Source organism: Peromyscus californicus, unplaced genomic scaffold, assembly GCF_007827085.1.
Source record: "Peromyscus californicus insignis strain IS unplaced genomic scaffold, ASM782708v3 Scaffold_2__1_contigs__length_46816999, whole genome shotgun sequence".
Taxonomy (NCBI): domain Eukaryota; kingdom Metazoa; phylum Chordata; class Mammalia; order Rodentia; family Cricetidae; genus Peromyscus; species Peromyscus californicus.
The window spans coordinates 20,173,413-20,199,007 of NW_026294540.1; the positions used below are offsets into that span (position 1 = coordinate 20,173,413).

The window sequence follows — 25,595 nt, forward strand, 5'->3', positions numbered from 1 at the left end:
CCCCTGGTCGCGTCTCTGCCCGCTTCCAACAACACATCAGAGGTTTTGCGCTCCGCCCCTCCCCTCCGCTCCCGCCTTCTCCGCCCTTCTATACTCCGCCTCTTCTTTGACCGCTCCCTCCAGTCTGATGAACCCTGTCTCAGTCCCGCCCTCCACTTGCGCCACGCGGCCCTGGCTGGTTGAGACCTCCGCCTCTTCCCCGCCCGCGCGCTTCCGCCCCACACCGCCCCTTTTACATTTAAACCACGCCCACCGCCCCAGCCACGCCCCCTCGCCTGCGCCGCACCGCCTCCCAGCTGTGGCGCGCTCCGCCTCCTCCCTCCACACTTAGGTGCGCTTTCCTCGCCCCGCCCCAATGCCGGCCAAGCCCCGCCCCTCCCCATGCCCTTCCCTCCCCCTCAGACCCCGCCCTCCGCATGCGCCGCACCGCCTCCCTGGCGGTTGCGCGCTCCGCCCCTCCCTCCGTGCCCGCGCGCGCGCCCTCCCCGCCCAGTCCGCCTCACTCCTCTCGGGGCGGTTGGGCCGCGCGCCTGTGGGGGCGGGGCCCGGAGGAGGCGACCGAGCCAATGGGGCGCGGCGGTGGCGGCGGCGGCGGCGGCGGCGGCGGAGGCGGTGGCGGCAGCGGCGGCGGCTGGGTCGGGCCCCGACGGGCGGCGGCGTCTGAGGTGGAGGCGGAGGGAGGCGGCGGCGGCGGCGGCGGCGGCGGCGGCGGCGGAGGGGGGAAGATGGCGGCGCCCGTCCTGCTGAGAGTGTCGGTGCCGCGGTGGGAACGGGTGGCCCGGTATGCAGTGTGCGCCGCCGGGATCCTGCTCTCCATCTACGCCTACCACGTGGAGCGGGAGAAGGAGAGGGACCCGGAGTACCGGGCCCTTTGCGACCTGGGGCCCTGGGTGAAGTGCTCCGCCGCCCTGGCCTCCAGGTAGCCCGGCTTGAGTGAGGGGAGCGCGACGCGGGCGGCGGCGGGGGGCGGGGAGCGCGCGGGGAGCTCCGGCCTGAGGGAGCAGGGCCCGGGCCGCGACACGGACGGCGGCCACCGGGGCGGGCGGGGGTGGGGGGGGCGGCGGCGGCCGAGGGCAGGCCGCCGGGATGAGGTGGCACGGTGCAGCCGGGAGGGCGCGGGCGCGTCCTGGCCGGCGTGACTTGTCTCCCCGTTGTCGCCGTGCGAGGCGCGTGAAGACCCCGGTGCAGGGATCGGCGAAGCCAGTGTCCATCCCCGGGGTCCTCGGACCTCTGCTGCCCCGGGGCAGTGTGGCCGGATGTACGCTCTCGGGGATGGCTTTCCCTACCACCCTCCGGTTGTTCAGGACAGGTGTTTTCGGTGCTCAGGCCTCTTTGTACTCCGTAGAGTTACAGAGAATTGGCAGCCTTCTGGAGGCGACAGTGACATTTGCGGGTAGACACGCATTTGACCCTACTCTGGAAGAGGAAGGTACCAGCACTTAACCTATCTGATTTCTTGGGTTTTTCTCCCTCGTGGATTTGATGAAGTGTGCCCAGCAGGGGGAAAAATGGCCAGAGTTTGGTTCTACTTTAAGTTTTGTGTAAAAGATGAGTATGTTGTGTGTAGTGAAGATGTTTGAGGCACCTACTACGATGACTTTTCTTTTATTTTGAGATGCACATTGTCCTGGAACTTGTCTGACTGTAACCACCGAAGCTATTCTCCTGCCTCAGTCTCATGAATGTCGGGAAATACAAGCATGCACCACCCACCATTCGTGACTTAGAATGACTTTTAAGTGTTGCTGATTAGTATTAACGGGATAATCCGCAGAAGATTAAATAAGCACAATTTTGCCAGGCTGGTTTGTTTGAACAGTTTTTGTTTCTTGAAAATACAATTGATATTTTTTTTCTGTTACATTTTATTTAGTGCGTTATTTTTTTTTTCCTAGTATATTTCCAAGTAAATGACTTGGGAACATTATTTTACACTTTTTTTAAAAACAAGCTTTTTTTTTTTAAAGGGTAACAGTCATCAAAAACAGCAAAAGTTAAAAGAATTATTGCAAAATTGATAATTTGTAATTTTAGTAGAGACTTCCTACCCCTAGTATTTGATTGTTGTTAAGAGTGCTTACATTTCACTACACTTCTTTCTCTCCTTTTGATAAATTGCTAGGGAGACAGAAATATACAGCTTACAAGTTTATTTTGCCCTTCATATTGGTGGAGGAGTATTTGAACAAGCTATGGTTGGAGTTTCTCTTGTATTTGTTTGCAAACTTAAGGCTGTTTATCTTTTCCACTTAGCCCTTTTCACGAACCAGGTAGGCTGTCTCATTTGCTCTTAAATGGAATTCCTGTACCTTTTTGCTTGAAAAATGGTTGTCATTATGGCCTCATTAAACTTTTGGTTTTTTTTTTTTTTTTTGTGTGTGTGTGTGTGTGTGTGTGTGTGTGTGTGTGTGTGTGTGTGTGTGTAGACAGGGTTTCTCTGTGTAGCCCTGGAGATCCTGGAACTCACTTTGTAGATCAGGCTGGCCTTGAATTCGGAGATCCTCCTGCCTCTGCTAGGATTAAAGGGGTGCATCATCATGCCCAGCTCTTTAAACATTTAAAAAATGCATTGAGGATGTAGCCACCAGTTTACATTATAGAATATATCAGTGTGACAAAGAGCTCACAGGAGTTTATTTTCATTCAGGTTAAGTCTTCTTAGACTTATTTCAGACACTTTGAGAACCACTGAGTATATCTTGTTTTATTGCCTGTATTTATGTTGAGCGGGAGCACACCCAGTTGTGGAGGTTGGTGGACAACATGTAGGAGTCAGTTTTCATCATATGGGTCCTAGGGATTGAACTCAGAACATCAGGCTTGGTGGCAAGCATCTTTACCAGCTGAGCCATCTCACTGGTCCCACTGAGTATATTTTATGCACACATTTTTTTTTTTTTATGTTCTTTGAACTTTTGGAAAGGGTTTTTAAACTTAAATAACACCCAAAATTTGTTGAATGGATAAATACAGAATACAAATATACAGCAGCATATTTCCAGTACTTACAAACCATGAAATAAAAGTGACTGGATAATAGGCTAATATGAAATTTAGTTATAATTATACCAACTTTTTTTTTTATAAGTCTATATAAAACTTTCTGGGCCTTTTATTATTTGGTCATATAAAAAGTAGTTTACTGTATGCTTGAGTTCTTAAAATGGGCTTTTCTTTAAGAGACTGTCTGAACCATTTAATAACTATACACTAGATATTCTTATAGTTAATAATGCACCACAAGAAAAAAATTTTCATACTTTTTGTTTTTTGAGACAGGATCTTGCTTTGTAGTTCTGGCCAACCTTGAACCGAGAGCTGTCCTGTCTCAGCCTCCTGAGTACTGGGATTATAGCCTTGCATAAACATTTGTCCTGTCCTTGTTTTGTTTTTCAATAAGACATGATTAAATGATATTTAGTAACATCAGTTAATGAATGAACATTATTTTAAAGCATATTAGACTAAAGATCTCTCTATGTCTATCTCAGAGGTACTAGAGATTGAACACAGGGCCTGACCAATATTAGGCAAATTCTTAATTACTGAGTTTCATCCTAGGCTCACTTATTTATTTTAATTTTTGTCAGAGCCTTACTATGTAACGTTGACTGGCTTGGAATTCAGAGATCTGCTTGCCTCTGCATCCTAAGTGCTGAGATTAAAGCTTTATGCCACCATGCCCAGCATTGTTTCTAAAGATGGGTTTCATGTAACCCAAGTTAGCCTCAAACTTGCTATGTTGCAGCACAAGTTGAAGCTGGCTTTGAACTGAGATCCTCCACTACTAATAATCTGAGATTACAGGTATGCATCATCATGCCTAGCTTCTGTATTTCTATAATATACAAACTGTGACTATAGTATGTTGTGGCTGATGTTTTGTTATATAGTGATGTATTTAATTATCTTAAACTTGCGTTGGAGAGATGGCTTACTAGTTAAGAGCATATACTGCTCTTCCAGAGGATGAATCCATTTCCCAGCACCCATAGTGAGTGGTTCATAACCACCTGTAACTGCAGCTCTGGGGAATTCAGTGTCCTCTTTTTTTCTTTTCTTCTTTATCTTTTCTTTTCTTTCTTTCTTTTTTTTTAAATGAGTCTTTTGCCTGTATATACATATATACACTACATGTATGCCTGGTATCTACGAGGTCAGAAGAGAGTGTTTGGTCCCTGGACTGGAGTTACAGGCATTTTTGAGCAGCTCATGTGGGTGCTGGGAATGAAACCAAAGTCTTTGCAAAAATATGTGCTCTTAATCGCTGAGCCAACTTCAGACCCTCTTCTGGCCTCTGAGGACACCTGCACATATGTGTACATACCACATAAACACATATACATAATTAAAAGTAAAGACTTTAATATTTTTAAATTTGATGCTTACCAAAGGATAGGTAAGAAGGCATTCTAATAGGACTAAATATATCCCATATATAAAGCTATTTTCAAGAATTAGCCTTTTGACTATCTTGAGGGGTGTGTGCGCGCGTTCGTGCGAGTGTAAGTGTTTAATGAAGATAAGAGAATTTAGACTGTTTGCTTTAGAGACTGATTTTCTTTTGGAATTGGGAAGTATAAACATCTACAAGATGCTCTTGACAGTATGGGAAAGCCCTTAAATGAGGTACTATTAGAGACTTCATATTAGTTCCTTTGGTTTGAAAACTGAGTGCCAGATAGCAGTAGTATTAAAAGACAATGTTATTTTAGCAGACAAAAGCTTGAGCCCAAGAGTTAGTAGAATGGATGGTAAAGGAAGTTAACAGAAGAGAAAATTCCTGAGCAGAGTTATTCCTAGGACCATGTTAACTCATATGAATTGCTTAAATCCACTTTATTCTCATTTCTCAATTTCTTAACTGAAATAGAATAAAGTAGGCATTAATATTAGACAGTCTTGAGGTCTCTGTGTCTAAGGCCTCTAGTGTTTTGAGAAGTATAATTACATAACAGAGTAGTGCCAAGCTTTTGGATTTCAAAAGAGACATTGCCCCCAAAGTTCAGAGACAGCAGAATTGCCAATAACAGCAATAGCAATGGAACCAGGCATAGTGGCACACACTTTTAGTTTCAGCATTCATGAGGTCGAGGCAGGGGGAATCTCTGTGAGTTCAAGGCCAGCCTGGTCTATATAGCAAGCTCCAGGACAGCGAAGGTTACCTAGAAAGATCTTGTCTCAATAAACAAAAAATAGTTATGCTACTGTCTGTCATCATCATTGGTTTGTTTTCCGCTATTTATGCCTTTTGAAAGAGTAGAATCTTAAAGTAACAGATCTTTACGTTGAATTATTTACCTTTTATTGAAATGTGTACATTAAGCATTTAATCTCCAGTACCACAGAGAAAGGACATAGAAATGTTGTGTTTCTTTGTCAGAGTTTTAGACATGATGAGGATCACGGAGATAGTGGTAGGTTAAGATCAGAAGCATGGCTTCTAGAGTACCAGTTTAGAGCCTCCCACTGCACCCTTTTCTTCTGGAGACAGGTTCTCACTATGGCCCAGACTGGCCATGAACTCTATCATTGATCTCCTGCCTCTGTTTCCCTAGCAGTGGCTGTGTACCAGCATGCCCAGTCCAACTACTTAACAAATTTAAACAAGTTTTCATCATATGTTCTGACCCACCTCTAGTTTTTCGCTAAGCGTTATTTCTACCACTCTGTACTTTAAGTGTTTGTATTTATATCAGCGAAACATGAGTAACTGCTAGTATGTGAGAAAACTTCCTAATTTAATGAATTCGGATGAATTTAAGAAACAGATTGCTGTGTTGCCATTGTGTCTTGTAACAAATCTCAGAAGGAGCTTAAGCAAAAAGAGGAATAGAAAGACTCACAGAGTGAATGTGGGTGGCCACCATGTAGTGAAGATGTCAGTATTTGCAGGGCGTGCTTGCTCTCTGCTGGGCAGTATCTAAACTTTACATATATTATCCTTGTAACAGTCTTTTGAGTTCAGTAACTCATCATTGCTTTACAGATGAGAAACTGAGGCACACGGTGTGAATGAAACTCATTCCAGAGAGTGGAATAGCAGAGGCCTGACTAATGCAGGCAGCCTGGCTCAGGACTCCAAGCACTTTACTATTTTAAATCCTTTATTATTATTTATGTGGAGGCTAGAGGGCAACTTTGTGGCAGCTTTTCTCTTTCCACCTTTACAGTTCTAGGGATCAAGCCCAGGTTGTGAGGCTTGTTCAGCAACAGCTTTTATCCATCTCACTGGCCAGGTTATTGCTTTTACCTCTGTTTATTTTTATTTTCTGAGATAGGGTCTCACTATATAACCTTGACTGACCTAACCTTACAATCTTCCTGCTTCATTCTCAGGGTACTGGGTTTACAGGGGTGTGCCACTATGCCTAGCCTTTTACTATGACTTTAAATTCCATGTGGATGGGATACTGATTTATAGTGGCGCCCATATTAGCAAAACTAAAAACATTTATGGGAAGTGTTGACATTTTGTCATAGAAACGCATGGAGAAATGCCTGGGGTTTTAGTATAGCTTTTTACCTGTCTACAGCAGTCTTTTTGGAAAAACAAGGACATTACTAAGAAGGTGTGGTGTTCAAGAAGTAAGTTCCTGGAGTGTTTGCCCTCTCAGCCTAGATCTGTGAAGGCCTGCCATTTGTCACACCCAGTGGTTAACGATACTCCTGAGGACTTAGGAGGTTAACCTAGTGAAGAGAGAGAAAGGAATCAAGGCACCTGCAGGGAAGGGGAAGGTTTGAATCTGTGTTGGGGTAATCCAGTAGTTCTCAACCTTCCTAATGCTGTGACCCTTTAATACAGTTCCTCATGTTGTGGTGACCCCCAACCATAAAATTATATTCATTGCTACTTCATAACTGTGATTTTGCTACTGTTATGAATTGTAGTGTGAATATCTGTTTTCTGATAGTCTTTGGGGGTTTCGACCCCTACGTTGAGAACTACTTTCTCAGGGATGAGTCTTGTGAACACAGAGAAAGGATTGGGCCTTGGTTGAGCAGGCTAAATCACTAGGTAGAACTAAGACTTCACATGCAGTTGTTTCTGTGTGATTAGAAACAACTCCAGAAAATGGCATTGGGAAACTGGCCATTAAAGAATAAACAGCATGTGTTGTCTTTGAATTGACAGACCTACTTCAGTTAGGTAAGGACTGAGATCTAGAGCTCCAAAAACCAGACATTTTTTCTACTGTGTTCTTGTAACAAACTTGAGCACTGAGCCTTCAGATTTTCTCTTATAAAATACTTGGGCAAGACTGCTAGACCGATATCTATCTAAAATTCATTCCTCAGAGTCCTTGTTCAGTGTCAGAATTTCACAAGTGTTTGATTCCAGTTTTAGTGTTTTAACCTTAAACACTGTAGGCATTTATATAGGCTCAAATGCATTATCATGCTAGCCTTTTGACGTATTGGGAACCACCGATTTGTACTGCCAGGTTATCTCAATAGACTTATACCAAGTTGGGGATAGCACCGGTCTTCAGAGAGTGCATGTCATGTCTTATGAAAGCATTTATGTAACACTGAAATGACAAAACTAGAGATGAAGGAGGGTTAGTTGCTGCAAGGAGTTTGTAATGGAAGCCAAGAGGTGGTGTGGGTCTGAAGTAGCATGAAGGGTCTTGAGGGGCAGAACTAGCTCTTGTATCAGCTGTGATTGCACAAAGGTATAACTGTGATAAGAGTTGCACCTGATGTGAGGTCTGAATGAACACTGCATCACATCAAGGTCAAGTGCCTGGTTGTGATAGTGAACTACTTACATCATCAAGGAGCTTGGCTGAAGAGTGCTTCCAGAATTTTTCTTCTTTTTCACAAGTTCCTGTAGTCTATAATTACAAAATTTTGAAAAAGTAATGCAATATATTTAGAATATTTGGAGGGAAAATAAAAATAAGCAAAAGGAAGAAATTTAAATTATCTGTAATGCCACTGCTCGGGATAGGCATCTTAGGAATAGTTTGTAAGTTAGTTCATATCCTAGGATTAGTTTTTGCTGTAAGGACTGGCTTTATGGTAGTAGTTTAACAATTTGGGCCGGACAGGAGCGGTGGCACAGCCTTATAATACCAGCATTTGGGGATGTTGGGGCAAGAGGATCATAAGGCCAGCCTGAACCACCTAGGGAGACTCTTATCTCTTTGTCACACACAGAAGAGTCGTGCTTGTAGTTGTTTGTTCATGTTAAGTTACATAAGTCAATTCAGGACTAATTCAGTCATTGATTGTGCAATGACATGAACATATAACTACCTTATACGTATGTCTTTTTATCATGATTAGTACAAACATATTTGTTTGTACTAAAACATTTGCAATTAACAAGTATTCATATTTTAAATAATGTTCACATTTAACTTGGAGATGTATTTTATAGTCTTTTAAATAAATTTAGCCTTAATGCACTGTTTTTGTTTTTTAAAAAAGAACAGAATACTTACCATTTGTGGCCATTTGTCCCTGGTGAATTATTTATTTATTTATTTTTTCGAGACAGGGTTTCTCTTTGTAGCCCTGGCTGTTCTGGAACTCTTTCTGTAGACTAGGCTAACTTCAGACTCACAGAGATCTGTCTGCCTCTGCCTCCCCAGTGCTGAGACTAAAGGTGTGGGCCACCCCGCCTGGTTGAATCAGATTTGTCTTCATTCGGTATGATTAAAACAGATTTGACATAGACTGCCTCAATCATCATAATTTAGGTGTTTTTTTTTTTTCCATCAGGAGAACTTTTTTGCTCTCATTGTAAATGCTACAGATTTGGACTTATCAAGTATACTGATTTTAAAAAAAGATAAAAGATAGGGCCAGCAAGATGGCTTATGGATTAAGGAACTTGCTATCAAACCTGATGACCTGGGTTTGGTCCTTGGGACCTACATGGTGCAATTAGAGAACGGATTCATTGGTGGTGTCCTCTGATCTCTACACACATACATATACCCCTCCACACAAATAAATAAGTGTATTTTAAAATTTAAGATGAAATTAAAATAAAATCTGCTTTGTTTCTCATAGATTCACAATACATAAAATTTCATTTAGAAATTTTTTGTTTCATTTTTGTGTTTGTTTTTTGTTTTTTTTGTTTTTTTTTTGGTTTTTCGAGACAGGGTTTCTCTGTGTAGCTTTGTGCCTTTCCTGGAACTCACTTTGTAGACCAGGCTGGCCTCGAACTCACAGAGATATGCCTGCCTCTGCCTCCCGAGTGCTGGGATTAAAGGCGTGCGCCACCACCACCCGGCTTTGTGTTTGTTTTTATTTTGAGACAGGAGCCTAGCCCAGGTTAGCCTTAATCTCCACCATTCTGCCTCAGTCTCCCTATGCAAGGACTAACAGGTGAGCTCCACCATTCCTGACCTGTAAACTTCCTTTTGTATTAGTTTCTCTACTGGAATTCCAGGAACACATTGTTGCTGTCTTGTGGGTTTTGTTTGTTTGTTTGTTTGTTTGTTTTTTTTTGTCAACCAAAACATTATTGTATTTGAGAAGTAAAATAGTAGAAAATCTATGACAAAATAATTAAGTTGGATAGTAAGTCAATATCACTGTGTTTAGAATTTGATTTATTTCTAGTGGGGCATAGTGGTGCATGCCTTTAATCCCAGCACTCAGGAGGCATAGGCAGGTGGATCTCTGAGCTCTGAGGCCAGCCTGGTCTACAGAGAGAGTTCTGGTACAGTCAGAGCTACATAGTGAGACCCTGTCTCAAAAAACAAACAAAAATAATTTGATTTATTTCTGTACATTGTGCATGTAATAGAGTGTCAGTACAAGTCAACCAGGGTTGAATTCTTGGCTTTATCATTTCCTCACCGTGTTTCTGTTTCCTCCTTTACCCCATGAGGGAAATGAGAGTGTTATCTCATGGAATTGTTGGGACTGTGAAGGGCACTAGTTAGTATATGTAAACTGTCTAAGGACAATGCCTGCATAAAGCTCTCGTTATAATTATTTTAGAGCATTGTTGAATCGTATGTGTATTTAATGGTTTTCCTCTCACTAACACACCACAGCTATTTTCCCTTGTCAAGAAAAATCACACCCGTAATGTAAGAGACTGTCAGGAACCTTGTACTCTTGCCAGTATTGGGCAGTCTCACTTTTCAGTTCTTTGCCAATTTGATGCATGAAAAATGTTATCTTATTGTTTTGATTGGCATTTCTCCCTCCCCAAAGATCTATAATGCTTAATGATGTTTTTAAGTCTATTTTTTAATTTTATGTATATGTTTTGCTTTCTAGTATGCATATCCAACTGTGTGGTGCCAGAAGAGGGTGCCGGATTTTCTGGAACTGCAGTAACTGATGGTTGTGAGCTGCCTTGGGTGGCTAAGAACTGAGCATGGGTCCTATGACAAATTGTCATATTGTACAGGCTGGCCTGGAACTTGATATGTTCTTGAGGATAACCTTGATAGTCCTTCTGCTTCTAACTCCTGAATGCTGTGGTACAGCTTATACTAGCAGGCCATTTTAGGCTGTACTGGGGATGGAGTCCATGCTTAGGCAAGTACTCTGCCACATGAGCCCAGCTTAACGAGTTTTGTTTTTTTTGTTTGTTTGTTTGTTTGTTTGTTTTTTTGGTTTTTTCGAGACAGGGTTTCTCTGTGTAGCTTTGCGCCTTTTCCTGGAACTCACTTGGTAGTCCAGGCTGGCCTCGAACTCACAGAACGAGTTTTGTTTTTTGAGACAGTTTCTCTGTGTAACAAGCTCTGGCTGTCCTGGAACTCACTTTGTAGACCATGCTGGCCTCAAACTCACAGAGATCTACCTGCCTCTGCCTCCAACTTGATGACTTTTTTAAAAAAACATTTTTATTAATTGTATTTTAAAGGTTTTATAGTTTTTTGTTTGTTTGTGAATATGGCTTGTTTAGATCTTAGAATTTTTGTATTAATTTGGACCTCATGTAGATATTTAAAGGGTTTGAATGTTTCACTGTTTTTGTAGTTCATTTTTAAGGTATCATTGTAGTTAATTTTTTATTTTTATTTTATTATATTTTATTTTTTAATGACATGGCCCCACTATGTAGCTTTAGCTGGACTGGAACTTACTGTGTAGACCAGGCTGGTCTTGAACTCACCTGAGTACTAGGATTAAATGCTTATGCCACTACACCCAGTAACTATATGGATTTGTTGTGGTAGCACACCCTTTTAATCCCAGCACAGGGGAGGCAGAGACAAGCAGATGTCTGAGTTTGAGGCCAGCCTGATCTACAGGTCAAGTTCCAAGACATCCAGGGCTACACAGAGAAAACTGTCTCGAAAAACCAAAAGAGAAAAAAAATGTTCATAATTTTATCTTGTGTGGAATTTAATTTTGTGTTTAGTGTTAAGTAGAGATCTGGCTTATTTTCTTCTAAATAGATAGGCTTTTGCCTAACTCCCATTTATTTTCTCTCTGTCTCTCTGTCTCTGTCTCTCTGTCTCTCTCTCAAGACAGAGTCTTTCTGTGTGGTCCAGATTGACCTCAAGCCAGAGATTCTCTCCTTAACTTGCCAAGTGTTGGGATTATAGGCACATACCACCATACTGTACAGATTTGCCTGTGTTTGACATGGCACAGACTTTCCTTGATAAGACCTCTTGTTCCAGAAAAAATGTTTTATGTGTATTTATTCAATTTTCACAGTTTCTTGGACCCATGTGACTGTACATAGTCAATTTGGTATCTAATAGTGTAATTTGTTTTCAGTATTTTCTGAGCTATTTGCATGCATATATTGTCATGGGAATCTTAGTTCTGGGTTCTAAAAATGTCCCTTTGGGGATTTTGGTTAGAAATGTACTGGCTTTTTAGATGACTTTGGAAGGAGTCAATTTTCTCCTTTTTTTCCAACCAATCCTTCCTTAGAGTGCATCTTCCTATTCTTACGTTGCTCATTTGATGCCTTTTTAATCTAGATTCCCTTTATGGTTTTACTTCATTCTTAAGTAAATGTATTAAAAAGATAGCTATTGCCGGGCGGCGGGGGGGGGGGGGGGGGGTAGGGGTAGGGGTGCCTTTAATCCTGGTGCTCAGGAGGCAGAGGCAGGCGATCTCTGAGTTTGAGGCCAGCCTGGTCTACAGAGCGAGTTCCAGAACATTAAAGGTGTGCACCACCTGTGATCTTTCTTAATGTCATTTATATAATGATTACGACTATTTCATCAAGTTGATAACTGAACTCATACCTTTTTTTGTTGGATATTGAGGATACTTCCAAGTTTTTGTGTATGTTTTTGCATGTGTATGTGTGGGATACGTGCATGTAATGTGTGTTCACATATGTGGGTGGAGGCCCAAAGTTCATGTTGTTTCTTTCTTAATTGCTCTCTACTTTATTTATTCAGGCAGGACAACCGAGTCTGGAGCCTGCCACTCTGGCTAGACTAGTCCCAACAGACTCCTGCTGCTGGGATTGCAGGGACCACCATCCTTGCCCAGCTTTACCTGTGTTCTAGGAATCCAGACTTAGCAGATAAAGCACTGCAAGTCCTCTGTCTACTGACCCATCATCTCCATAGCCTCACTTCCAGTTTTGACAGTGTAAAGTAATATTGCGCTTTCAAACTGGACTTTATTTTAAACTGTCCTAGAAGAGAAAACATCTCAAAAAACAGAAAAGAAAGAAGAGTCTTTAGGTAACCTGTGATGTGAGCAGTGCACACTGTGGCAGAATGTAAGGAAGAGGGTGCCACTGCTGAAGAGGTGATGTCGATTTCCAAATTCAGCCCCCCACGCCTCCTCTCGTACTCCTTTCCATGTGTTTCGATCATCTGTACTATTTGTGAAGTTTTGTAAAAGTTTACTGAAGAAGTGCCAGGGCAGGTGTGGTGGTGTGTGACTTTAGTTCCACTTACTTGTGCTGAGGCCGGAAGGTCTTAGAACTTGCAGGACTCTGTTTTAAAAAAGAAAAGCTGAGCAGTGATGGCACATGGCTTTAATCCCAGCACTCAGGATGCAGAAGCAGGTGGATCTCTTGAGTTTGAGGCTTGATCTACAGAGTGAGTTCCAGTTCCGGGACTATATAGAGAAACCCCATCTCAAGAAAGAGAGAGAGAGAGAGAGAGAGAGAGAGAGAGAGAGAGAGAGAGAGAGAGAGAGAGAGAAGCTCCCCAAACTCATGTCATTAAGAATTATGAATTCGGGCTGGAGAGGTGGCTCAGAGGTTAAGAGCACCGACTGCTCTTCCAGAGGTCTTGAGTTCAATTCCCAGCACCCACATGGTGGCTCACAACCATCTGTAATGAGATCCGGCACCCTCTTCTGTATGTGTAATAAATAAATAAATCTTAAAAAAAAAGAATTATGAATTCTGCTGGGCGTGGTAATCCCAGCACTAGGGAGGCAGAGGCAGGGAAATCCGGGTTCAAGTCCAGCCTGGTCCACAGACAGTTCCAGGACAACCAGGGCTACACAGAGAAACCCTGTCTCTAAAAACAAAAGCAACAACAACAAAAATTATGAATTCTTGTGCTGATGGATCAGTTGTGTTTTGTGATGTTATTATATTTTGAGACAGGGTTTTTTTTGCTTTATAGCTCAGGGTAGCCTGGAACTTGCTGTATAGCCCAGGCTGGTCTCAGATTTATAATCCCCCTGCCATCTCACTAATCCTGCTTTGTTTGATTTTTAAAAATTTTATGTATATAAATATTTTGCTTGCATGTGTATATGTGAATCATGTACATGCCCTGCTCCCTTCGAGGCCAGGAAAGGGTCAGATCTCCTAGAGCTGGAGTTACAGATATTTTGAACCACTGTGTAGGTGCTGGGTACTGAATCTGTGTTCTGTACTAGAGCAGCAAGTACTCTAAACTGCTGAGCTATCTCTCCAGCTTCCCCCATTCCCGCCCTGCCCCCAGCCCCACCCCCTGTTTTATTCTTAACTAAGACTTTGGCACAAACTTTAGGACAGAAGACTGGCATGAGCTCAGCTGGTACATGAAGAAATGGTATTTTTTAGACTCTAAGTTAAACTTAAATTATTCAAACTACTAAAATACCGTGAGGTGAACTATCTCTAATTTTCAAATATAACTAGATCTTCCCTGGAGATCTGAGCAAAGCCTGATTTCACTAGGTCCTGTCACCTACCCTGGGGCATGTAACCAGAGGAGCCCATTTGCCTTGGCTGACTGCTGACCTGTGTTGGCCACCTGCCCCCAGCCTATTTTGCATAAGTCATAGCCTTGGCCCTGGGTGTCCCCCGGAGAAGAGTGTGGGGGGTGGGTGTTGAACCTTCTCCTGCCAGTTCAGACACATGGAAGGAGCAGAAAGGTGAGCCCTTCCCTGCATGCTGACCTTTTAATGGTGACACTGCCCAGTGGCACAGACTTGGTGCTCAGAAGGCTGCCCTCTCCCTCCTTGACAGTCAGAGCAGAGCAACTCAGAACTTCTTGTATCCATTCTCAGAAGCAGCTGTTTCCTGGTGGGATGCTGCTTGTCTTGAGTCAACCAGAAAGGGTGGAGTAGAAACTGGCTTGCTGAATATTATCTGTAATCTGCATCCTCTTTAAGTAAGCATCAACCTGAAGAGTGGCTTTCTCTTGCCATGTTATCTTTGCTTAATGGTTCATGATGTGCTCCTTAATTTTCTCCTGCCACTTGGTCCCTTCCCTTCTTTTCTTATTGGCCTGCTCTGGCTCTGGCCATTAAATGTTGGTGTGAATTAGTTCTGGGCCCTCCAGTGACTGTTTTTTCTTGACAGTCATCTCTCTATGGGTTTGTTTCTAACAGGTTCACTTAGAGAGGAATCCGAAGGTTGTGTCTCCACCTGTGGCCTCTCCTCTGAGCACCAATCTGCATGTCCATTTTCTTACTGGACATTTCTGCCTGTTTTTTTAAAAGGTACTTTAAATTCAGCATGCCCAAGATTAGTTCATATTCTTCTTCTGAAAATGCTATCAGTGAAGGGCGTCACTTCTCAGGCTGTTGCACAAGTCAGAAGCCTTTTTGCTTGTCTGTGACTCTTTCCCTCCCATAGCGAGTGTATTGAGTCAGCAGGCCCAATAGATTGTAAAAGTCATTGAGCTGTGCATCTTTTCCTATATTCATAAAGCATAATTATCCTATAACCAACAGTCAGATCAGTAAGTGCAAGGCTATCTTCTGATCAACTGACCTCTGGCTCAAAATGGTATCTGTCTTAATTTTCATGAGAACTACTTTCTTTTTAGCCAAGGGTCATCTGAACTTGAAAATCTGGTGCTTTTTTCTGCTGTTGTTTTTTGTTTACTTGCTTTTTGTTTTGTTGTTTTTTTGTTTTATTGGGATAGATCCTCTCTACTCTAGCTGTCCTGGAACTCAAAATGTAGACCAGGCTGACCTTGAATTCACAGAGATCGCCTGCCTCTGCCTCCTGATCTATGTGCACCACCACTGCCCTGTTGGTTTGTTTGTTTTTATTTTTGTTTTTCGGGACAAGGTTTCTCGGAGTAACGGTCCTGACTGTTCTGGAACTCCTTTTGTAGACCAGGCTGGCCTCGAACTCACAGAGATCCTCCTGCCTCTGCCTCCCTGGTGCTGTGATTAAAGGAGTGTGCTACCACACTCAGCTTCTGTTGATTGTTTTTTCACAGCCTAGGTCTTTTATTTCTTTTTGTACATTAAGCCATGAATTCATAGGTAATGGCCCCAGCATTTAGGCTATTTTCCACTGGTTCTCACAAAATGCTTTTCTGGGTGGAGAGCCTGGTGCTTCAGTTGAACCTGGTGCCTTTTTCTTTAACCCCTCCCCCCTTTTTTCTCCGAGATCATTTCCTCATTTTCTTTGACCTGTCAGAAAGCTGTCCCTGCCCTCAGAGTGCTTTATTTGCTCAGTCCACACATGAAGTCTCTTGACAAGAATTGTGCCCTTGGGGGCTGGAGAGATGGCTCAGTGCTTAAGAGAGCACTGCTTGCTCTTGCAGAGGACCTGGGTTCAATTCCCAGCACCCACATGGCAGCTCACAACTATCTGTAACTCAAGTTCCATGGGATCCAACACCCTCACACAGACATACATGCAGGCAAAACACTAATCAATGCACATCCAAAAAAAAAGAATTGTGCCCTTAACTTGCGTGCCCACAGCATGGTGAGGGACACTGTTGACTCTGTTTGTATGTGAACAGTTAGGGAGCATTCCTTTTGAACAACACCCATTCCCTGGATGTGTATAGCATTACTCTTGTGTGTTCAGATACATGTGGCCAAAGGAGCACCTCCAGGTTTCCTGAAGGCCTAGAGAACATCGAATAGGTGACTGTCCTCTTTCTCTACGTGTTTGTCATTCTGGTGCATTTCTGGAAGATGGCTGCTCGGCTGAAGGGCAAAAGTTTAATTTCTGAGATGGTCTCACAGAGGAGCCCAGGTTTGTCTTGAACATGAAGTCTTCCCTCTTCATCTTGAGGCTCTCAAAGTTCCAGGGTTATAGGTGTGTATCACCACGCCTCGATCATTTGAATTTTATTAATGGAAACTTTAATTTTGTTTTTTTTATTCTCTGCCTTCCCTCAGTGACTTTTTTTAAGAGAGAGAGAGAATGTTAGACAACAGACAGACAGACAGACATGGTCTCACTATGTAGCCCTGGCTGGCCTGAAACACTATGTAGACCAGGCTGGCTTTGAACTCAGATCTGCTGAGGGCTGAGATGTAAGTTGTTTATCACCATGCTCGGCTCACTCAGTCAGTCTTTGTGAGATTTTGTGTTTACATACTTGTTCATTAGTCGTTGCTGGATAAAATTCTGTACCCTGTCTCGAAAAACCAAAAAAAAAAAAAAAAAAAATTCTGTTAATTTTTTGTTTTATGTGTATAGGTATTTTATTTCCATGTATGTCTGTGCACCACATGCATGCTTGGTTCCCACAGAGGCTGGAAGAGAGTGGTGACTCCTAGGACCAAAGTTACACACAGTTGTGAGTCACCAAGTAGGTGCTGGGACTCAAACTTAGGTCCTCCAAAAGAGCAGCCAGTGCTCTTAACTGCTGAGCGCTCTCTCTCTCTCTCTCTCTCTCTCTTTTCTTTTTTTTGAGACAGGATTTCTCTGTGTAGCTTTGGAGCCTGTCCTGGAACTCACTCTGTAGCCCAGCCTGTCCTGGAACTCACAGAGATCCGCCTGGCTCTACCTCCCGAGTGCTGGGATTAAAGGCGTGTGCCACCACCGCCCGGCTGAGCCATCTCTCTAGTCCCTCATCTATTATTTATTTATTTTGATGGATAGTTCAGTTGCTCCCATTTCACAGCAGTTATGAACACTGCTTGTATGAACATTTTTGTGTATGTTCACTGTTAGTTGGTAACGTCAGACCAAGTAACCAAGTGGTTGCTTTCAATAGATTTCTACCAATAATATGTTGGAGGGAACTCCTGTTTGTTCTTACAAACCCTTGAAACTGTTGCATTTTTAAAGATGTATTTCATTTTATAAAATTTAGGTGTGTGTTCATGTGGGCATGCATGCATGCTTGTATCCTCACATGATCTCTTGTGAATGCAGTGCCCTCAGAGGCCACAAGTGTCAGATCCCTCTGGAGCTGAAGTTACAGAGATTGTGAGCCACCCAGTGTGGGTGCTGGGAAGCAAACTCAGATCATCCACAAGAGCAGTATGTGTTCTTAACCTCTAAGCCATCTTTCCAGGCCCAGGCAAACTTCAACACTGTTAATTCATTCTGTATTTTGAACTTCTTATGAATGGGGTCATACTGCATTTACTCTTCACTGTTTGGCATTGTTCACCCAGTATGACTTTTCTAATTCATTGAACTTGTTCGCTGTATCAGTTTTAAAAATCATTATTACTAGTGCTGAGTTGAGTTCTCTTGTCTAATTATACTTCCTTTTTATTGAGTGCTGGCTCTAAGAGTTTGGCTGTTGTGAACTAAGCTGCTGTTAACAATCACATGCAAATCTTTTTACATACCTTCTCATTTCTCTTGGGTATGTCTTTAGGAGTGGTTTTCTGGGTCAGAGAGTGAGTGTTCGTGAGAAACTATAGAACAATTTCCCAAAGTGATTGTACTATTTAGCACTTTTTTTTGGTTTTAATTTGCGTTTCCCTGATTACTAAAGAAATTGAGCAGCCTTCCACATGGGCTTTGGCTCTTTGGATAACTTCTTTTTGAAAGACTCATTAAAATCTTTTGCTTATTTTTCTAGCGGGTATTCTCTCATTGTTGCACTTCCGTGTAGGAGATACACAGACATGCATATAAGTACCCACACATTCACATACTCACTCCCCATATATGGCTTTGCTTTTTCTTTATTCTTGAAGATAACCTTCTGAAAAAGACACCCACTCCCTGCATCTCTAGAGATTGAACCTAGGGCTTCACCCAGTGCTAAGCAAGTGCTTTACAACTGAACTACATTCCCAGCCCTCTTTTTACTTTGAGATGAGCTCAGACTGGTTTGGAACTTACTGTAGCCCAGGCTGGCCTTGAATTTGCAGTCCTCCTCCCAAGTGACTGGGATTATAGGCTTGTGCCACCAGGTCTTTTTAGAAGAGGATCTCATTTAGCCCAGGTTGGCTTTGAAGCTGCTATTTAGTAGAGGATGACTTTGTTTTTGATTTCCTGCCTCCCCCGCCATGTGCTGGAATGACAGCTTTGCTTTTGTGTGTGCCTGTGTATTTGTGTATGTTGCCACTGTGTACTTGTAGAGGTTAGAGGACAACTCTGGGAGTCACTTCTCTTGAGTTACCTTTTAGGACTCAGGGATCCAGCCAAAGTTGTCTGGTCTGTTTGCATATGCCTTTCTATCTACTGAGCCGTCTTGCTGGTCCCCAGCTAGAAATTCTATTTTTTTTTTTTTCTTTTTTTGAGACAGAGTTTCTCTGTGTAGCTTTGTGCTTTTCCTGGAACTCACTTGGTAGCCCAGGCTGGCCTCGAACTCACAGAGATCCGCCTGGCTCTGCCTCCCGAGTGCTGGGATTAAAGGCGTGCGCCACCACCGCCCGGCTTAGAAATTCTTAATATTGTAAGATGGCTTATTTTTGATTGTTTTTGAGATAGTCTTACTATATAGCTTAGGCTTCTGAATACTGAAATTGCAGGACTGGGCTGTCACATCCAACGAATTAATTCTTGTATTATCAACATTTCCCTTTGAAATGAAGAGTTTTTAGCTTCTAATGTGAAGATACTCCATATTATTTTCTGTCTTACTGTTTGCATCTAGGTAACAATTTATAGGATTTATTTCCCCTTTTAAAAAGACTTTTTTTTTTTAAGAGAATTTAAAAAAATTTTTTAATTATGTGTAGATGTGCATATGTCTGCTTGTGGGTATGGGTATGTGCACATGAGTGCAGGTGCCAAGGAGGCCAAGGTGTTAGATCCCCTGGAGGTAGAGTTACAGATGGTTGTGAGCCAATAATGTGGGTGCGGGAACCAAACATGGGTCATCTAGAAGAGCAGTAAGTGCTCTTAACCTTTGAACTATCTCAATAGCCTTCCTCCTGCCCCCTTTTTAAAGATGCCTCTTACTGTATGGCTCAGGTTAACCCTAAACTCACAGTCCTCCTTGGTGGCCTCCTGAGTTCAGTGCCAGGATTACATGTGTGTTCTTGGCTTCTTTTTATTTATTGTTTATTTTGAGACAGGGTCTCTCTGTCTACATAGCCCCACTGTTCTGGAACTCAGAATGTACACAAGGTTGGCCTTGAACTCACAGAGATCTGCTTGCCTCTGCCTCCTGACTACTAGGATTAAGGGCATGTGCCACCACACCTGACTTTTCTTTTCCTTTTCTTTTTTTTCCCCCTTTTAAGACAAGTGGAAATCTTTTTATTGGTGTGAGATAGTCAACTGTTTTTTCTATATTGTCATTATTGATATTGTACAGTTTATTAAGAAAATCATCAGTCTTGCTCTGTAGAGCCATTTTTGTCATAAATCAGGTAAATTTATAACCAAGGATATATCTGGACATTTATTCTTTTTGTAATTTCATTCTTTTTTAAATTGGGCCTATGTTTTATGTTCTTAAGTACTCTATTTAAAGAGTTCTCAAAGTGTGAGACAGGGTTCCTGAGACCATTTCAGAATCTTCCAAGTCAAAGTAATATACATAGGGTCCTAGTTTGTTTCTTTACTGTGATAAAGACCATGACCATGGTACCAGATATTAAACCTAAGGCCTCATAATGTGCTAGGCAAGTGTACTAATTAAGCCTCATCTTCAGCCCTCTTTTTTTAGCTTTTATTTTGAAGCAGAGTCTCATTAAGTTGCCTGGGGCCATGAACTAATTTGTGGCCCAGGCAGGCCTTGATCTTGTGATCCTCCTGCTTCAGTCTTCCAAGGATCTAGGATTATAGCCACTTAAAGATGATTAAGCCCCCCAACCCCCTTTTTTTTTTCCTGAGTGTTTCATCCACAGTTGATGCAGATGCTGAACTTATAAGGGCCACCTATACACCAGTAAAAATTATATTTGAAAAATGCTGCTCAAGAATACAATAACATGAATACATCTACTTTTTGTTTCAGTAATTCCATTGTAGGCACATGTACAATGTTTGTAGGGGTTAGATAGTATTCAGATATTTAATGCTGCATTGATAATCATAAAAGTTGGGACAAAACCTAATTCCTGTCAGTAAAACACCAAGAAAATGATATAGTCATATGCTGAATTAGCTTTTAGAATGAGGGTGATAATCCTATATGAATTAATTCAGAAGTCTCTAAGATACATTAAATGAAAAGATGAAAGTATATGAGCAATATGTACATATATATGCTATTAATAAGCCATATACTACTATGTAGATTTATTTAAAAGACATGAGGTATTCTTTTTCTCCTGTGGGACCTCATACTCATGGGAGTTCTTACTTTTTCTTAAATTACATTCACTCGTCTTTGAAAATGTTTGTAAGCATATCTAGATGATCTTTGAGGGAGTAGAATGTATTATAGAAAGGTTTCTGGAACTGGCTGGAAGGCATAATTGAAAGATACTTTCTCTGTATAGTATTTTTGTTGTTGTTTTGTTTTTTGAGACAGGGTTTCTCTGTGTGGCCTTACCTTGTAGACCAGGCTGGCCTGGAACTCACAGAGATCTGCCTGCCTATGCTTCCCCAGTGCTGGGATTAAAGATGTATGCCACCATGACAGACTTAATGTATAGTATTTTGTGGCTTTAAAACTTTGTTGCAGCTCATGCCTTTAATCCCGGCACTCAAGAGGCTGAGGCAGGAGAATCATTACATATTTGAGGCCAGTCTGTGTTGTGGAATTATGCCCTGTTTCAAAAAGACAAACAGAAGGGGGAAAAAAGACAAAATTAATGAGAATAAAGCTTTAAGTTGGATATAGAGTCTACTTGGATTTGGGAGGTAAATGTTGGAGAATCAGGATTTCACATAGTTAAAATCAGGATTGCTACATAGTTAAAGGACGACCTGGGATACTTGTGGCTGTCTAAAAAAACCAAGTTTAAAAAAAAAACAACTTAAGTAATAAAATGAAACATGAAAAATTGAATTGTGAAAAAGTTAAAAACAGAGGTAAAATATATACAGCAAAGCTTACTTAGTAATTGCCTTTCTTTTGGGGTGGGGATTTGAGACAGGGTTTGTCTGTGTAGTCCTGGCTGTCCTGGAACTCGCTCACTAGACCTTGCACTCAAAAAGATCCACCTGCTTCAGCCTTCTGAGTGCTGGGATTAAAGGCATTCGCCACTACCGACCAGTTTGTCTTTTTGTGAGTAGTTTTTGTTTTGTTGTGTTTTGAAAGAAGGTCTCATGCAGCCCGCTAGCCTCTGTCTCCTGATCTTCCTGCCTTTGGAGTGCTGAGATTATATGCATGTGTACCACATCCGGCTGAATAGTTTACTTTACACAGTGCCTCAGACTTCATCCATACTATTTCACAATGTTTGAATTCTGTACTTTGTTCGTTTATTACTTTTTAAAATAACATAAAAAGACATCATCATTCAGAGCTGGGCCAACCATGAGGTAAAAAGTTGGTAACTAGTGTTCATTATTCAGCTCAACTAATATTAATTGTCAAGATGTTTGTCAAAATAGCTTTGTGTCAGAATGCTGTTTTAAGCCTGATTTCATTGTGCATTTTTCCTTTATCAGTAGGCACCACACAGAAATGCAGGCTTGTGTGCCCAGCCTCTCAACCCTGCTCAATAGTTTTTCCTCTGGGCTTATTCAGCATTGGCACTGTCCTCAATATCTACTACCTCTTTCTCCCCACACAGTCTTGTACACCAGGGTCATTGCTTCATATATGATGATTTCTCTTGAATCTCTGACCTGGAAAAAGTGGCTTTTCAGTGCTACTCTGAGACCACTCTTCTAGCCCTCTCTGCAGTATTTACTCTTTCCTGGGAATTGTTAATGGGAAGTTTGGGCTTTTGTTACCTTTTTAATTTTTTCCTTTCATGAGATACAGTTCTCACTATGTAGTCCCCTCTGGCCTCAAATTATGATCTTCCTGCCTCAGCCACCAAACCTGGCTACAGTAGGATTTTTGAGTTGATGTGGGAACAAAGGAGAGAGTTGAAATGATTGAGGCTTATTGGAGGGCTGTGCATCATTAGAATGGAGGAGAGCATGAAGGCTGTAGGTTGAAGGTAGGTGACGGTTTCAAAAATGTCAGTTAGAGAGAATGGTTTGCAAAACCAGCTACAACTGTGAGCTGTGGTTGATGTCTACACACTGTGCTCAGGAGGCTGAGGTAGGGAGATCCTGCTGCAGATTTAGACCAGCCTGGTCTTCGTGGTTTCCACATTAACACACACTCTCTCTCTCTCTCTCTCTCTCTCTCTCTCTCTCTCTCTCTCTCTCTCTCTCTCTCCAACATATACATCTCATTTTCTTTGTGTTACGTTTGTATTATAAGAATATGGAAGAAAGATTGCCATTAAAAAATACCCAGAGCAGGTATTTTTTTGTCTTGTTTTTTCAAGACAGGGTTTCCCTGTGTACCCAGGCTGTCCTGTAGACCAGGCTGCCCTGGAACTCAGATCCTCCTGAATGCTGGAATTAAAGGTGTAAGCCACTACCTCCCGGCTGGGTCGTCTTTCTTAACATTGGAATGGAATTAACGTCTGGGTTTTTTTTTTTTTTTTTATGTTTATACATGCATAAAAAAGGATAGACTGATTTTAAAACATAGTAGATTACATTCTAAAGTTTTTCGCCTCTGGGTTGTTGCTAAGTGAAGAAATCCAAGGCACTATGACTATGGCACTATAAAGGAGAGGCAGGAGAAATGTCAAGGAAAAAGGAGGGAAGTCATGGGTTAGAGATTACAAAGAGGAGGTGTTGAGTAAGACAAAGGCTTTAGACGTGAAATGAAGGCATTGCTATTTGGTTTACAGTAGTCTGTCCAGCAATAGTATGAAAACAAGGGCTGGATTTAATCCCTTGTTGCTGTGACAAAATAACCTGACAAAGGTGACTTAAGTGAGAAAGGATTTATTTTGCTTTAGTCTGCAGGGGCTTGAAGCAGCTGGCCCTGTTTTATCTGCAGTCAGAGAACAATGGATGCCTGTGCTCAGCTTAGTCTTTCCATTCCATGTAGCCCAGGGACTGATCCCACCTACAATTAAGATGGATCTTCTCACACCAGTCAGCATAGTCAAGATGATCCTCACAGGCATGCCCAGAGGGTCATCTTCCAGGTGATTCTAAATCCTGTGACATTGACCATACTAATAATCAGACATTTATTATTATCATGGCTCGGTGGGTGAAGATTCCTGATGACCTAAGTTCAATTCCTGGGACCCAGATGGTCAGAGTAGAGAACTGACTTCTGCAAATTGTTCTCTGACCTCCCTACCTGTGCCCCTCCCCCATAAATAAATAGTAAATAGGAAAGAAATGAAACCAGAAGACTGGCTGGGCATAGTGGCCTTCTGTAATGCCAGCACTTGGAAGGGTAAGAGAGGAAGAGCCTCTCAAATTGGAGACTATCTCAAAGAACAAGTCAGGTGTTGTGGTAAACAGTTCTGAGGGTGAGGCCGGAGCATCACCACACCTTTGAATCCAGCAGGGTTTAATGTCCTGAGTTCCCATCAGGCCAGAGCCACATAGCAAGACCCTGTCTCAAAAACACAATCTCCAGAAAACTAGCTCAGTGGTACAGTGTGCTGCCTGGCCACTGCAAAGACCTTAGTCCTGTCCTCAGCATTAAAAGAAAAAGAAACTGGAAAGCTGTTAAACATCTTGTAAGATAGCAGTTTGTAGGTACTGGGAGTACCTACATTGGCCAGTGATCTCTTAGAGAAAGGAGGCAAACCTGAGCTCTCTGGTTACCCCAGTTCATATAGAAGTTTGCAGGCTGCAGAATAGAGAGTAAGGAGCTCAAATAAAGTTTGGTGGCCTTTCATTGTTTTTTGAGACAGGGTTTCTTTGTGTAGCCCTGGCTGTCCTGGAACTTGCTTTGTAAACCAGGCTGGCCTCGAACTCAGAGATCTGCCTGCCTCTGTCTCCAGGGTGCTGGGATTAAAGGTGTGTGCCACCACACTCGGCAGGTTTGGTGGTCTTAACTTGGTTGAGAAGCTAGACATAAAAGTTGGATAGAGTAGAAGAGGAGGAGGAAAAATTTGGAGGCAGATTACATTGGGGGAAGATAAAGAGAACTCTAGACAGGCAGAGTGTCACTGTTAGTCTGGTGAGCACTGATCTGCACTTTGGTGAGAGTGATCCAGGCACTGTGCTGGATGGAGTCTGTTCCTATTAGCCAGAGTCTTTGCAGGCCATCAAAGGGTATGGTCCTAGAAATAAGGCTAAATCTGCTCTAATTAAAGGCTCCGTTACACCCACCCTCTCAGTGCAGAAGTAATTTTTGAGGCTAATCCCAAGAAACTTAACACTGCCAAAACAAAAACCTGGCATTCAAAAGAAAAAACAGTGTCTTATCGTTAAAAAAACTACCAAGCATGGAAAGAACCAGGAAAATGTGCCTTAAAATCAGAAGGAAAATCAGTCTCAGAGATAACACATTGGAATTAAGAAAGACATTGAAACAAATACTGATTTTTTGTTTGTTTGCTTGCTTGTTTGTTTGAGAAGGTAAAAGAAGTGTATAACACAGTGGAGATAAAAATATGTATTTTATTCAAATAAAACATTTAGCCGGGTGGTGGTGGCTCACGCTTTAAATCCCATCACTTGGGAGGCAGAGGCAGGTGGATCTCTACGAGTTTGAGGCTAGCCTGGTCTACAGAGCAAGTTATAGGACAGTCAGGGCTACACAGAGAAATCCTGTCTCGAAAAACAAACAAAACAAACACCAAACCATTTAGAAGTGGAAAAGAAAAGTACACACAGATGAGGCACCTATAACTCAGCGAACTCGAAAATGTAACAATTTAAGCAGAAATAAAATGTAAAAAAAAATGGAGAGATTAATAAGTCATCAGTCACTATACTAGGGGCAACAGTTTAAAAAAACAGAACGTGAGAGGAAGATGCAAACATGTGTAAGTGATGCCAAGAAAATTAGAAATGCACAGATTGCAAGAGGCTCAGCAGAGAGGTGACCACACCAAGACGAAGCCAGCAAGCACTGCACTACGGGGCATTCATTTCTTTAGGTTTTTATTTGCTCTTTACTGATTCTGTTGCCGTTCTAAAT

At 42.2% G+C, this 25,595-nt stretch overlaps 1 protein-coding gene across 3 annotated transcripts in view; it reads left to right on the plus strand.

Moving 5' to 3' along the window:
• Window positions 1-683: 683 nt before the first annotated feature.
• Vkorc1l1 (vitamin K epoxide reductase complex subunit 1 like 1) overlaps window positions 684-25,595 on the plus strand; it is a 46,543-nt gene continuing 21,631 nt past the window's right edge. Inside the window, exon 1 of one of the 3 annotated variants that reach the window (XM_052755562.1) lies at window positions 684-919. In XM_052755562.1, the coding sequence (XP_052611522.1) occupies window positions 726-919 (194 nt within the window). In that variant the 5' untranslated portion in view covers window positions 684-725. The remainder of the gene's footprint in view (window positions 920-25,595) is intronic. The other 2 variants (XM_052755561.1, XM_052755560.1) reach the window with 2 other exon arrangements.